This window comes from Austrofundulus limnaeus, unplaced genomic scaffold, assembly GCF_001266775.1.
Source record: "Austrofundulus limnaeus strain Quisiro unplaced genomic scaffold, Austrofundulus_limnaeus-1.0 Scaffold231, whole genome shotgun sequence".
Taxonomy (NCBI): domain Eukaryota; kingdom Metazoa; phylum Chordata; class Actinopteri; order Cyprinodontiformes; family Rivulidae; genus Austrofundulus; species Austrofundulus limnaeus.
In genome coordinates, this window is record NW_013952633.1 from 307,289 (window position 1) to 322,768 (window position 15,480).

At 35.9% G+C, this 15,480-nt stretch overlaps 1 protein-coding gene across 3 annotated transcripts in view; it reads right to left on the minus strand.

Annotated features, from left to right (window-relative positions):
- The window catches only part of gabra6b (gamma-aminobutyric acid type A receptor subunit alpha6b), a 28,930-nt gene extending 21,107 nt beyond the window's left edge, over positions 1–7,823 (minus strand). For all 3 annotated transcript variants that reach the window (XR_001311125.1, XM_014019784.1, XM_014019785.1), the window contains exons 1-7: positions 7,643–7,823; positions 7,359–7,477; positions 6,952–7,019; positions 5,908–6,128; positions 3,802–3,884; positions 3,287–3,430; positions 2,784–2,936 (exon numbers count right to left, since the gene is read on the minus strand). Coding sequence is in view for 2 of the 3 variants with exons in the window: in XM_014019784.1 (XP_013875238.1) it covers positions 2,784–2,936; positions 3,287–3,430; positions 3,802–3,884; positions 5,908–6,128; positions 6,952–7,019; positions 7,359–7,477; positions 7,643–7,677 (823 nt within the window). In the remaining variant the exon portion in view is untranslated. The remainder of the gene's footprint in view (positions 1–2,783; positions 2,937–3,286; positions 3,431–3,801; positions 3,885–5,907; positions 6,129–6,951; positions 7,020–7,358; positions 7,478–7,642) is intronic.
- Positions 7,824–15,480: the final 7,657 nt, after the last annotated feature.

Here is a 15,480-nt window from a genome sequence, read left to right on the forward strand (position 1 = left end):
GTATAAGGACAGGACAGAAATGAAATGCTTGGGGCATTTATGTGCTTTTAGTGGGGGGGGGGGGGTACAAATTAGGCCACACTCAATTAAGTCTGTAAAACCTGTGCTCAAGGGACTCTCAGCTCTTGGAGAGGTTGTTGACAAGTCAGCGCACATCGCACTATAACTTAATGCACTGTCAGTTCTCTTTTATTCTCTTCTGTCTTGCATGTACCATCCAAAATACTATTGGAAATAGCTGAGATAATGGGTTTTTGGCCACTTCACATGACAAAATCAGCCCTATTGCATGCAAGCAGAAAGCCCAGTACTAGGAAGAAAACTCTCTTTGCACGTCTGAACTAGGTGTTGCTTGAGTATCTGATTGACCAACTATGGCACTTATAAATTAGGCATAATTTGTTGTGAACAATACTTTGTGATATTGCCATTGTACACATAGATACTGTGATGAAAGATCTTTTATATGCACTGTACAGCTATTAAATATAGAATAAATTTAGAACMTTTGCTTGCCTTCCTCTTAAAATACCGATCCTGGTTTAATTTGGAAAAAAAAAATCCAAAGATTACACAAATTACTGAGAGCTAAAAACACCAGAATGGCTGAAGCTGATGAGTTGCCACAGATGTGCCTTCTATATGAGGCCTAAACTTCTATGCTAATGCTAATGACTGGGATCTATTTTCTCCAGAAGAGTGCAAGCATCATGGAGTTCTGGCTCACTTCTGAGGAAAAGAACAGAACCATGAGCTACAAGACCCAAGCAGTATCACTCTACTCAGCTGTAGCTTGTTGAATTTTAACAAAAGCCAAATGGTGTTTTGAAACAAAGGGGTCGCCTATGTACTTTCACACATTTGCTTTTCTTCTTTGCCTCGTCTTTTTTTCTGTTTTGTTTTGTTTGTGTTATCCCTCTTGTTGTATGCCTGTCTTTGTTTAATGCGTCTCACCCTCTCTGCTCCAAGGCTTAGAGATTGGTGGCAACTGTAGCATAATGTAATGCAAGAAATCGAAACCTGCGAGTGCTCGGAGTAGGGCCAAGTAAACACCCTCTTCCACTTAGAGCTATCATAACCAAATTTGAGGAAAAAAAATGAATTTATATCCAATTAATTCAGTGAAGGAGGAATTAAGATAAAAAAAACTGCATTGCATGTCTGTTTTGTTTTGGACAGAAGGATTTTATAAAGGGTTTTATGTGCAAATTAAACACAAGTGTGAAGAAGYGAGAGATGTGCCTGCATAAATGTTGGAGTTAAACTTAATTTTGATTCAAGAGTAAATTAACACACAATATGACACAAAGGACAATAAAACAAACACAATAACCAAAATTCTAGTTAGTTAGGTGCCATTTCCCACATTATCATCATTCTGCCAGTCTGTGTACTCAGTTGTACACACAATCTCCTCTAAAACTCTTCTTTTTTCAATGTTTACAAAGATTGTTTTTGTTATAATGATGTTGGTTCAGCTGTTATAAGTCTTTCATGCACACACTGAACAGGAGTTACATGCTGTGATAGCTTTCAATCTTCATTAAGCACATTAGGAATCTCAGCACATAGGTTTTTTGCCAGCTAGTTATAAAAGGCTAATGAAGCTAACACATAGCCAGGTGTGAAWGAATGTTCTCAACATTGTAGATTATTTCTGTAGGCATCAGTATTAAAGGGAACAGATCGTGTTAAATACACTTCTTTAACAGTGAAATGCATTTTGTTGTGTACTTGAAGTCTTGAGTGCAGAAATGTAAATTTAGTCTCACGTTGCTGCATAGATATCTTTATTTTCTGTTTAGTCATAGTTTCCAAGCCATTCTGTTTTCTATTTTCAATGATGTTTTCTGAACTGTTACATCCCAATATTTGCAACAAATTACCAACTAAGATCTGGACTTATCCACTACAATTTGGTCATCTTCCTTCTCTGGTTCTGGGTCAGACTCTGGCTCCAACATGTTAAGACTGAATTGACAAATTGTCCCTTGTTGACATATTTTAATTCATTTGTAAATACAATTATCTGCCCTATAGTCTGCTATAGTCATAAAGCCCTCTATCAAACTAAAAGGGACTTAGACAGCCTCAAAATGACTTGATCTGAGACACAACTCAGAAAAGGGGTAAAAAGGGGTTTGTGGGGTTACAATAAAGAGTTCACACCAAAGAACTGTAGTTTGACTTTTTATTTTTATAGACTCCATCTGAAGGAATTGAATGATTTAAAGCATATGTCTCCTTTAAATRTGACATAAAATCATCAATAAACCTTTAGAGTAGTAACATTGCTTGACTTTTTCTTTGATTTGTTTGTGATTAGGCCTTTTTTTAGTTAGATTACTCAAGTTTACAAAAGTTGAGTTTTATAATCGATTCAATTTAGAGATTTAATCAAAATATGAGAAGCACTAGAACAATTTAAAACAATGTTTACCAAATGAACATGATTTCATTTAGCCAGTAATAAATTCAAAGTTACAAAAGTTGTGCAACTTACAAACAAAAATAAAAGTATGGTAACTTGAACGAGATCAACACATCTATAGAGGCTCTTTGGTTATTTGCAATGCCATCTGTTGGTATTTTTTTCCCCCAAAAATAAATAAACTGGTCTTGAATTTACCAAATATTTTTCCTCCAAGTAGATATTATGTGTTCTGTATTTTCCAATGTGTGCCTAACACATGTCCTGGCTTGCTTTGAAATTAAAAGTGAAAGTCAGATTATGAATTATTCAGGGTATCATATAAGTAAAATGGATTTTAAAAACAGCTTACCAAACACAGTCCGAGCTGGAACTGATTCCTTGTTAATCCAGAAAGACACTTGTGCCAGGATGACTGTCATTATGCAGGGAATGTAGGTCTGAATCAAGAAGAAACCCATTTTCCTTTGAAGGTGAAAGTGAACTGTCATGATGACGTATTCACCTGCAAGTTTAAACACCAAAATATTTGGTAAATATATAAACAAAATAAATAAACAAATAAATAAATAAATAAATAAATAAATAAATGTTTTATGCATTCATTATCCATATTTCCAATTAAAAAAATACTATACACATGTAAATTGCTGATGCTGATGGTGAATATGTTTGTTAGATTTGAAATTSTGCACTTAAATCAGAATTATGTTTCAAAGTTTTACTTTAATGCGAAATTTTTTAAACAACTTTTTATGTCTTCTCGCACAGTGAACTGAAAGCAATCAGATCTCAGCAGTGCACACACTGAATTTAACACACTTCTGAACTTCTTTCTAAGAACCTTCACCTCACCTGTATTGGACTTGAGCCTCTCACTCGAAACCGTCTGTCCAATGAGATCATACTGCAACAAACTTGAGGATTCCTGTGGCACTTCAACAGAGGACAGTGGTCCTTTCTTCCATGTGTAAACAATCTCACTGATGGGGTATGCATCTAAATAAGATGTTTGACAGCCTTGTTAAAATCTAGTTTTTCGGAATACTTCAAAAATACAAATCAATAAACAATAAATACATATCAGTGAAGTTTACATAATGGTTTAAGAAATGTGTTTTTAAACTATTTTTCATTACTGTCTTGGGATTGATGTAAAAACCCAAACAAACAAACACTCACATAAATAACCCAACACAGTAACTGATGAGCCTATTTATTTTGAGTTCCCAAATTCACAGTATGTGATGTTTCATACTGAAATCTTCGAAGACATCTTGTCAGATGGTCAGTTACTCTATGACAGTGTGATCATTTGAGAGTGACACCATCTGTCAAGCCAACAAGCCTTAACAAAAACAACCACTCACAACTTCCAAACTTGAGTGGGCAGGCATGGCCATCCATCGGGAAGTTCATCAGGCGCATGGGGCACTCTGCATTTATAGTTAATCTGTCAGAATGAAGAAGAGTTGAAAAATGTTTCATTTATACTTGATGTGAGCTGCTTTAAACAAAAAAAAATATTCAGCATGGTGCAAATGTAAGTATAGAATGCAACATGTTTATTTGAGATTAAACTTTTAATAAATACAGTGATGGAGAATTGTTCATAAATAAATGAATAAATAAGAACACTTAACAGTTTTTTGTGCATAAAAAAGCAATAGCCACTCACAAAAGGTGAATGTTTTAATTTTAAATTTCTAGAAACTTATAGCAAAATTCAATCGTTGTGAAGTTTTCAAATCTTGGTGTATTTTATGCCTAATATTAATAATAAATTGATGCCTAATTGAATATTTTTCAGAACTTAATCAGTAAACTTATCAGTTTTTTTGTTGCATTTATCTGAAAATGAAACATAAGTAAAGGAGACATATCCACCTTTTTTCACATTTAAATCATTAACATAATCATTATCTACATAAAGTAGAACTGCAATGATTTGTTCTGAATTCTTCCTTATTGTAACTCCACAAGCCCCTCTTTCACCCCTTTTCTGAAGAGTGCCTCAGATCTACTCGTTTTGAGGCTGTCTCTTTAAATCCAAACAAGGCGCTTCACCCCGCCCCCCTCCAGCTTCCAAAAGACTCCATTCTATTTTGATAGAGGGGTGTATGACTATGGAGCAGCACAGAAACATTTTGTTCGCAAATTAATTAAAACATGTCAACAACGGAAGACTTGTCCATCCAGCCTTACATGTTGGAGCCAGAGGAGAATGARGACCACCAAATTGTAGTGGGTAAGTCCAGACCTTATTTAGAAGTTCTGTTGCAAACACTGTGATGTAAGAGTTCAGAAAATGTCATTGGAAATAGAAAAAAAACACGGTTGAAAAATATGACTAAAACAGATTATAAAGATACATAGCACCAGGAGAGACTAAATTCATCTTCTCTGCACTCCTAGAGACTCCAAGTACAACAAATTGCATTTAAAGGCTAAAAAGGTGGATTTTGCATGATATGCCCCCTTTAAATCAAAAGAGAAGAAATACATTCTCACTCTGTACCCTGGTTATTTAAAAACTTTTTCCACATTCACGCAACCCCTCAGTTCCACTGTTACCCCCTCCCYTCCCCCGTATTTCTTTTTTTTTTCTTTAATATAAAAATAATCAATAACACATACCTACTGTTTTTATTTATGTTTACAGCTGCTGAAGAAATTCCAAAATATACTGTATTCTAATAAAATATCCATAGGCATTGTGCTCATTTAACTGTAGACACATAACATTTTGATGAAAGTAAACATAAACCTGTTGCACAGCTTCCCTTGTTAATGTAGCAGCAACCTTAATTACTCAGGTTTATAAAAAATACAAAAAGGAACACAGCATACGCTGCTGCAAAGTAGGTCAGAACTTTGTGGAGATTTTTTAGACACAAAGATGAAGGGGATCTCAAATGTTTTAAGAATTCAACAAAGACTAGTGTTTCCTTAATAMAGTTTATGTGCAAGATACATATGGCAACTGTGAGGGGGGTCCTACATTAATATTAAATAGCTAGATTTAGTTTTAAAAGAAATGATTATTATGAATAACTTATTATGTTGAAAATGTGAGAATGATTAGCAGGACTGCAGTTTTCATCACCAATGGTCTTCAGATCCATTTTTGTATGTTTGTTATAACTCTAACCAACAAGATTATATAAGAAATCTATAGACCCAATTACGGTGTGGTTTTGATTTTCTTGAATGGATTTTAAAAGCAAAAAACAATCCACACATTTTTTAACATCACTGTTTTCTTTTTGTCTTGTTTTTAGTGCTTCATTTGCTTTTGGAACAAGGCTGGAGTCATGTTTCTTTGAATAGCTTTCAAGGCTTGTTTTCAGTATCAGATGGCACATATTTTTTTTTGGACCAGTGCTCTTCATTTCTGTTGATGCTTGTACATATTATTGGATGCCTGGTTGCTCGACTTGCATTTCAGGTCTGTGTTCTATTTGGCTCACGGTTACCTCATGGTGTAGAGGATAGTTCCGTTCTGCATGATGCGGAACAGCTTGTTGGGGGTGGTCATGTTGTGAGATATCGACCTCTTGCCATTTCGGAAAAAGGTGTCGGGCGTCCAGATTTTGCTGACCATCAGGTTGTTCAGCCGCAGGATCTCAATCGGACCCTCAAATTTTAGCCGTTCGTCAATCCATGTCTGACGAAAGAACACATCCATGGTGTATTCCTGGGTAGGGGTCAGAGTATGTGTTAATAAGGTATTTTTCACTAGTAGTATCACCAAGCCTACAGCTGCTGCCGCTCTTGTGTCTACTATTTTTTGCCATTATTATCTGGAACCCCAGAGAGAACGACAGATGGGTTTGTGAGGTTTGGTTTTGATGAAACCAGCTTGATATAGAACTGGCAGTCTAAGTTGTTTTCTCACACTGATTTATTTTTTTTCTCTCTCTCTCTCTTTCTTTCTCTTGTTCTTTCCTGGCTGTTTTACAGTTAATTCTAGTGCAAGTAAAACTGACAAGTTAGGTTATTTAGGTTATTTATAAATAAYGCTAACACATGCCACACTAGAAGTTTGACAAAAAACACTGCAAAATAACAGAGTTAGCTTTATCTTAAAGTCAAAACAAAGTTCACAATAGGTTGATTTYGATGACCCTGGTCTCCTTAAGAGCTGCTTGCATTCTTCAAAACACAACAGCTGCCAGCATATTATAGATTTTAGAGTCTGTCAAATATTTTAAGCCCACAGAACAGAGCACAAAAGTCATGCATCAGTCAACCTATCCCATGGCAGGAATAGTCAGCCTATCCCATCCCACCATCATCCACATCGCTCGCTCCCTCTGTGGTGGAGGGATTGTCAAACAGATTAAAATCCTAAGCTGTACTAATGACATCCTGCCTAAATGCTGGAATAATGAAAGCTAGGAAAAACTATATGTCTTACTGTAAAAAAAAGAAAACTGTACATTTTGTGAACACAATGGATCCATAGCAAGTCATGAAGCAGTTAAAATATATTTAGGCAGTCAACATGGTGTACGTACCATCTCAACATCTGAAACGGGCCCAAAGCTGGTGACAAAGATATCAGTTTTGACCTCTGTGACAGGACCTATACAGCAAAAGTGGTCACTTTTTATTATATGAAAAGAAAACTTTGTGTCAGAAATTGAAAGTGATTCAAAATATTAAACATAATAAAGTTCTTGTAAAGCCCAACCCAGCAAACTAATCTATATGTTTTTGTTTTTCATTAATAAACCATGACATATGATTTATAGATACACTGAGTAAAGATGTAAATAAAACACACTATTATACTAAGGAGACAATATTATAGGGCACACACAACTGCCAGGGTAAAACTTTATCTTTTGAAAGAAGGGATGAAAACAGTAAACAGGGGGGCAGTTCCAAATAAATTACAAACACCAGCCGATCATTAGCATACCTCCAAATCCAGGTCGCAGCCTGTTGTCATAGCCATCAAGTAATCTATCCAATATGCGCGTGATGTTATCCAAATAGATGCTGGTCTCACTGTGCTGATTCCCCCAAACACTGTCCACACTGTAACCACATGAACAGACCTCGATGGGAATTTGTTTCAGAAACAAACGCAACGTTTTGAAATATCTATGTTCTGTTTTTATCCCGTTGCGCATTCTTCCAGCCTGCGCTTTCCGTGCGTAAAAGTCCGAAAACACGCAGAGAAAAGAGTTGTCATGTACTTACCAAAACACCAGGAAGCAAGTTAAAAGGAAAGCCATGCTTCGCAGAAAACCCGATCAGCATTTGTCATTATTTTAGAAGCATGATTAATTACGGTTCGGCTCCTTTCTGCAGTTGTAAACCGCGCGAGGATACCGCGCCAGTCCAGCACGACTTGACTTTCCTTCTAGTGCGTTTGCGCCCGCCTCAGCCTGAATCGCTCAGCTGGAAAAGCCCAAAGAGTTTTCAAGAGAGTGAAGAGGAGAGAGGACAGGGGAGGGGGGAGGGAGGGAGCGGAGGACTTTTAACATTAGCTGAACAAAGCTTTTTACAAGGGAAACACGTGTTTTAAGTGCAACTTGAAGATTTAGCGAGTGCTTCTGCTTGATGGRTTTAATCACGGTGGCTGTGTTGTTTTGATTAGGGAGGATGGAATGAGCAGAGCAGTGGAAAGAAACGGAAAGAGAGGGGGAGAAGTGGAGAGCTTCCACCAACAAAACCATATTGGACAGAACAACCAGAGACCCTTTTGATATGCAGTCATTTTAAAAAACACGCTGCTCCCTTCCTTTAAAAAAAAAAAAAAGCTTTATTATTTTTTTAAACAATACATGTGTCCTTACATGAGTCTGAAAACAATAGGCCTGGTGAAACAAACAAAAAACATGCCAGAAAAAAGTGCTACTAAAGCATGATTCATACAGTGGTTGGGTGGTTGAGTGGAGTGGGTGGTGGGTACATTTACTGTTCCATCAAACTCCATAGACCAAGAAGAAGGGGACATACCACACTGTCAAACTGAGCCAACACCACAAAACATTAACAGTTAAAATATTTGTATCATGATCAATAGATGCTTTTAAAGTCATCCTTWTATTTCTTTTTTTATTCTAACCTAATTTCATGTCATTGCATAGAGGAGCAGGAACAAAGTAAAACTTGCAGCTTCAGCGCAAAGAAGGACTTATATTTTTATTATTATTATTTGTAGTAAAATGAATTCATTTTTATTCTTGTTGATTAACATGTAAAAAGCTATGCAGGTACTGTGTAGGAGTTATAATTGTTCCACTGCTGCGACAGTGTGCAAAAAGCCCAATAACTTCTTTAGTAAACAGAAGTTCAATCTAGAGAGAAAAAAAAAATGATACAAATATTCTTGGAAGAGAGAGAAMGAAAAAAATGAAATGAAAAGAAAAGAAAATGTTCAAATGTTCTTTAAACAATGGCAGAATGTGTTGGAATGTGTGGTTCTCATCTTCAGTGATCAATGAACTACACTTTCGTTCAGTGTGTCATTACTTTTTCATTGCAAGTGGTATCATTAATATTTCATATAAAAGTATAAAAGNATAAATAAAATGAAAACATATACTACTGGTTTTGTTTCTCTGATTCAAAATACTTTCATGATACAACAACTTATGTCAGAAAGTTTAAAAAGACAGTGGATTTTTAAAACTTTTTTATTATGTTGCATAACTATTTTTTTCTGATTTTATGAGAAAAAAGCAGTGCATTTACAGTTCCTTTTTTAGCACTTGTAAGAATAGAGATTAGTATTCAGTCTCTATGGTTACCACCTTTGGAAAATAAATATCAATGTCAACTTAAAGTCAGTGAGCGTGCAGAGGTGGTAGTTGGCAAATTCTGCAAAACTGTTTTTTTTTTCTTTTTCACACTGAAGAGATCTGATTAAACATCTGCTTGCAGTTAATATCATTTCATTTGAAAATATTTCTTTTATTTAAATTAATATTGCAACATTAGACTAACTGTTGCATAAAGAGCATCCTTATGGATAAGTTTAAACTTGATAGTTGATYCATTTGGGCAAAATAACATCTATTATATATGAATGAGTTTTCACTGTTTATGAAAATGTTTCCCCAAAGCATTGCTTTATATTTGAGCTTCACTGCATGACAGAAACTCTTGATATTTGTAATCTGCAGGTGGCTCGCTGGTGGAACAGCAAGACTGGAGGCCAACTACTGTGTTGTCATCCTGTGTCAGTCTAATCACCACTTTTGATGCCAAGACACCAAAAGAGGGTCTTTTGGCAGAGCCTGTAAAATAATCCGTCTTTCCGTCCCTTCTTGTATCACTCCCTCCATCTTTCCACTCGTCCAACTGTGTGGCTAAAGCTGACACTCGTCYTGGACTCCAGTCAGCAGTTCTGGCAGGGTTGGCCAAAGTCTGTCAGGGTGAAAGACTGAGAAAGAGATGAAAAGAAACAGAGTGTGGAGGTGAGCGTGGCCATCTATCTGCTGTTTTGGTGCTGGTCAGGCAGGGAAGGACATCACAACCTTGGAGAGGAAGCAGGTGGCGCCTCCTCTGGTAGCAGGAAGGTAATGAGGCAAAAAGGGTCGCAGTTGATTGGATTTTTTTTTCTCCTGTTTAAGTTTTGGAGGTCAACATGTTGTGACACATTGTTTGGGACAGGTGGGGTTCCTGTAGCCTTGTAGCTTCACCTTAAAACTGTATTTTTCATATCAAAGAAAGCTCAAATMAGAATTGATAGGCAGTTATGTCCTCAGTAAAAGTAAATAGTAATGGATGAAGTGCAACAACATAAGACTGAAATGCAGTCTATAAATCAATATRGTACAGGGGGAACTGCATGAGCTTAGTGCAGATAATAGATGAGAAAGTATTAATGCATGTTGATTTTTTAATAAAAGTTAGACAAGATGCATCACTGGTGAAACCTTTTTAGAAAAAAAATTGATAATGGCATGCTTTGTTTTAGAAATACTCACGCCACAGGACTTTTGAGATGATCTGTATTTTTACGTCTGCATGTCAATGTCCTGATGCATCTCAGTAATCCAGGTAGTAAAAATAATCAAAAAGTAGGTCCTCTGGATGGGTTCGTCTCTTGGAGGAGAGACGACTCGTTTCACTAAAGAAGAACCCATCCAGAGGACCTACTTATTTTTTTTATCTTTTTGATCTGTATGTCAATTTTTTTTTCAAATGTTGCATCCCAGAAAAAAAAAAAAATCATCAACTAAAAATATATTGGCAATAACTTTCATTATGAAAGTTTTCTGTCTTTTGTGTACAATATAGCATGACTTGTGTATGCATAACCCAAAGTACAGTTTTGGAACCTTGAATGATGTTGATGAATGATGCAATTAAGAGAAACCACATAAYTATCAATTGGCTCTATGAACATTTGTAGCTTTTTTCAAGTGAACACAACACATACCTGAAATGTCCTTGAGRGTGTGAAGAGGGGGCAGCACTGCACAAACAAGACAAAAAAAATGCATTAATTCAATTCAAATCAATTCAATTCAGTTTATCTATATAGCTCCAAGTCACAACATACGTTGTCTCAGGGCACTGTACATGAAAAAGAACAATCTAAAGAAGAAGCCAGCAGATTGTGATGAATCACTTCATCACAGTCTCCCATCCTGAGAAAACAGTGGAGAGGAAAAACTCCCTGCTAATCAGGAAGAAACCTCCAGCAGAACCAGGCTCAGGACAGGTGGCCATCTTCCTCGGCCGGCTGGTTGAGAGGACAGGAAAGAGACACAGACAAACAGAAGAACTGGTCCAGGTGCACCGTCTTCTGGAAAAGAGACAAAAAGAAAAAAAACATGTTATTGATAGAAATAATTACAATAAACGTAGAAGAGAGGCTAAAGACAACAACAGAGTGAGGAAGTGTGCTCAGTTTGTGCTCCAGCAGTCTAAGTCTATAGCAGCAGAAATGAAGAAAAAAATCAGGAAACCTAAGTCTAACTATAGGATTTATCAAAAAGGAAAGTCTTCAGTCTAATCTTAAAAGTAGACAGAGTGTCAGCCKCACGGACAGAAACTGGAAGTTGGGTCCATAAGAGAGGAGCTTGATAATTGAAAGCTCTGCCTCCCATTCTACTTTTAGAAACTCAAGGAACCACAAATAAACCTGCAGTCTGAGAGCAAAGTGCTCTGTTAGGAAAGTATGGAACAATAAGATCTTTAATATATGATGGAGCTTGGTTGTTAAGAGCTTTGTATGTTAAAAGTAAGATTAGTCTTCCTGAACCCAAAGTTGGATTATTGGTCAAATTCTTATTTGCGGGTGTGCCTGCTAATGACTAAYGCATCAATTTAATGGATGATAACATCCGAAGCTGGAGTTTCCAGCACCTAATATGGACGTTTCCATGGAGGCTGAGAACGGTGATGTCCTTGTCATGAAAAGAAGAAGACGTTTCTCTGTTTTAAGATTTCTGAACTAAAGCACTATACATACAGGACTTGATAACACTGTCAACAACATTGAAAGTGATCAGGATGAGGATCTAAGCTGAGTTTTACAACACTTGGAAACTTGCTGCTTCCTTGATGGTTCTGATGAAATAAACACTGTTGTTTTGTTTTTGTTATATATATATATATATATATATATATATATATATATATATACTGTAAAACCCTATTTGTCTTGGTCAGCTTGATCCTATCAAGTCATATGACCCACCTTTGTGCACTGACCATCACGGGCGTTTGACCTCATTTGTTTTGTTGGCACACAAAAAGAAACTGTCARTGAGCTGGAACAGAACCAAATTTATCAATTTCCTCCTCGTTGTGAATATGCTTTAACATCCTTTGATTCATCTGATGCTACAAAACAAGTTGTTCCAATGGTGTATGCTCACATTATTACTGGGAAAACACTGAGGTTGATAAGGAAACACCATTAAAACTGAACAAATTCAACCAGTAAATTGATGCTGGTACACAGACCCAATGAGTTTGCGCTGAACTGATTCATGTAAAATTTTCCTTTAGGATCATAGATGATATTTTTCGTGAATATCAAGCTCTAAATCAGCTTTTTGAGCTTGTTGAATTTGCACATTTCCAGTAGCATTTTCTTAGCAACCTCATTGTTTTACTGGTTGACCTGTGACTATTGCATGATACAGGATGGATGGGGTGGGAATGTATAAGAAGTAATAAGTTTGACAAACTGACCTAAAGACTGGCCACTTAATCCTGTCAGTCACCAAATATTCACAGTCAGAGGTGTGAGAYGAGAACACGTGAAGATGCTTGGACTGGCTGAACTGGGGATCATGCAAATGCAGATTGTTAGACACAAAACAGATAATAGGAGCAGACCTTGAAGCACCAGTACTAGTCAGGTCTTGTTTTATTGATTCTGCTGTCACCATGTTTTTTTTTTCATTCTCTCCTCCATTCGGTCTAGTTTAGACTTCTTTTGTAATTGGTTGTTAGGTTTGAAAGTCCGAGTCATAGTGAACAATTTYAAATAATGGGAGGTCATTACATTTAACAGACCGTTACAAAATAATCATTTAACCATTTGTCATTCTTTAGATATGAACTAAAAAAACAGTGATTATGATGAATTGCAATTAGATGTGCTCCATTCTATAAAGACAATACACTTCAAATGCCAAGGAGTCGGGAGACGATTTAATTATGTCTTTTTAGGAACTACAATTGGTTGAAAGATAAGGAAAAACTTCAAAATCCTGTGTGTTTTGAGGAAGAATGAAAAAAAATTGTGCATCAGGAGTTTGTTAATGAGTTCATTATTCGACAAAATAGGCTTTAATTAAATAAGTTGTGATACGCATGCTGGCGCTTGCTTCTCTSTAACATGTACAGCAGCCTAGCAAGGAGCTGGGTGCCGAGCAAGCAGATTGTTGCAAAAATCTTTTCAAAACTTGGTATGCATTTGARGAGACAAAAGTTTTGTAAAATTTTCACAAAAAATGAAAAGGGGGTTTGTTAAACAGCATGTAGATGTATTTTTTTTTTACATTTTATTTATGTATTCTTCTAACTTAACTGATAATATTTATACAGAAAAGCTAAGCGGAAAATTAATAAAAGAAAAGAAAAGCAAAAATCTATATCAGATACTGCACATCATCTGCACCGTAAACTCTGCTAATGTGGAACTTCTTTTAATGTAACTTTTAATTGAAAACTCCCCTTTTCAAATTTTCTTATACTGCATTCATTTCTTGTTTTTACTAAAAAAAGTGCATTGTTTAAACTCAATTCTGGCCACATCACAGTGCTTCTATAAATACATGATTTCTCCCACGTGAGATAGACTCACTGTACTTTTTGAGCCTCACCATGTGGTATCTATGGCAACCACTTAGAGTAGAAGAAATTCAGCATGCGTGGTGCAATCTGAGTTTGTGTCTGTTTCTAGCCTATTAAGAACTAAATGTGTTCACTGCAGTAAAAATGTGATAGAATTCTGGTCTAGGCTTCTAAAAGTGACTTGAATTCAGTCACAGCGTAGACAAAGTGTGAAGTTAGAATTTAACCATAGTTGTGCACTTCAATCAGTTTGCTGTGATAAAAAGGTCTAAAGTTAATACTTCAATTTAGAGATGTTATTTTAAGGGTTAGCAAGTTTAATCTTATGGGCTGCAAAAAAATAAACTTATTTGTCTGTGCATGGATTAGCTTTAGAATGTACAGATGTGTTTGCAAATCATCCTGCATCAATAAATCTAAGTAGTTTGGAAAATTGCACAAGACCTRTGCTGAACTTAGTTTTTTTTATTATTTTTTTATTCATTTATTTTTACTTTGGAACTCAGTCATGCCTTCCTCCTCTTGCTCTCAGTTCCCAGCAGTCACACACAGCACCACAGCAGTATCCACAAACAGTACTGGTACAGTATAAGATCTCTGCTCCTTAGACATGACATGCTGCACCACCTCCAGTGGATATGATGTTCAGGAAAAAAAAATATAAAAACATTTCCATTGCAGTTTCCATGGAAACCAAACCATAATATAATAAAATAAAATCGTGATTTTTGAGGAACACGGTTGACCTCATGCCTGTCTGCAACCAAAGTCTTCACTGTGAGGTCAGCTTGACAGCTGCCAACTGTCTGCAGAAGATAGGATGACAGGAAAACTAAAGTATAAAATGCTGATTTAAAAAAAATGCTTTGCTTTCATCTGTACAATAAAAATATGGTCAGCATAAATTAGATGATAAATTATAGACTGTATTTTTCATTCTATGGCAAAAACCCAAAACATGATAAATTCATGAAAGACATTTCTTCCTCTGCCTTTAATGGCAGAGTCTGCAGTGACAAAGCTGAAGTCATTTTGGTCAAACTTTGAAAGTATTTAATGAAAATTAYGCACAATTTCATGCAGTTTCAGCGAATAACGTCCCAAATTTTAACTCAATATGTGTATAATTATATAGAAATGTGGCTGATTTTGTGTAGGCTAAGGTTGACTAGCTGAAGAAGCCATTTTTTTGCACATGTGTGTGTGTGTGTGTTTATGGAGGGGAGGGGGGTTCAAATATGAATTTGTTGGAGATGTATAATATCTATTTTCTGAAATTGTCTTTGATTTTTGTTCAGTGGTTTATGCGGTATTTTGCTGTGTCGGCCATCTTGAAYYAATGCAGTGCACTGTAAGGTGTGATGATTAGTCTCTGGATGTTTYATTAAAATGAAMACATTGGTTYATRAGTMTTTTTGAAAAATATGAGCAAYATATAAYTCCATTAGTGACAAAGTTTTAAAGACAAATTTTATTTGATCTGTTGAGCTCAAAGTATAAGTTGAGGATCAGTCTCAGCTACTAACATTCCTAATTTTAGCTAAATATCTGTACAATTGATTAAGTTGTAGACATGATTGTCTCAAGTCAAGTCAAGTCAAATTTTATTTATATAGCACATTTACAACAACCTCAGTTGAACAAAGTGCTTCACTGCAATTACATCACATTTAGCTAAGAAAAACAATACATACACACATGCACACACATAAAATTACAATTAAACTGAAATTTGAAAAAATAAATAAAAACAATATTAGAATAAGCCG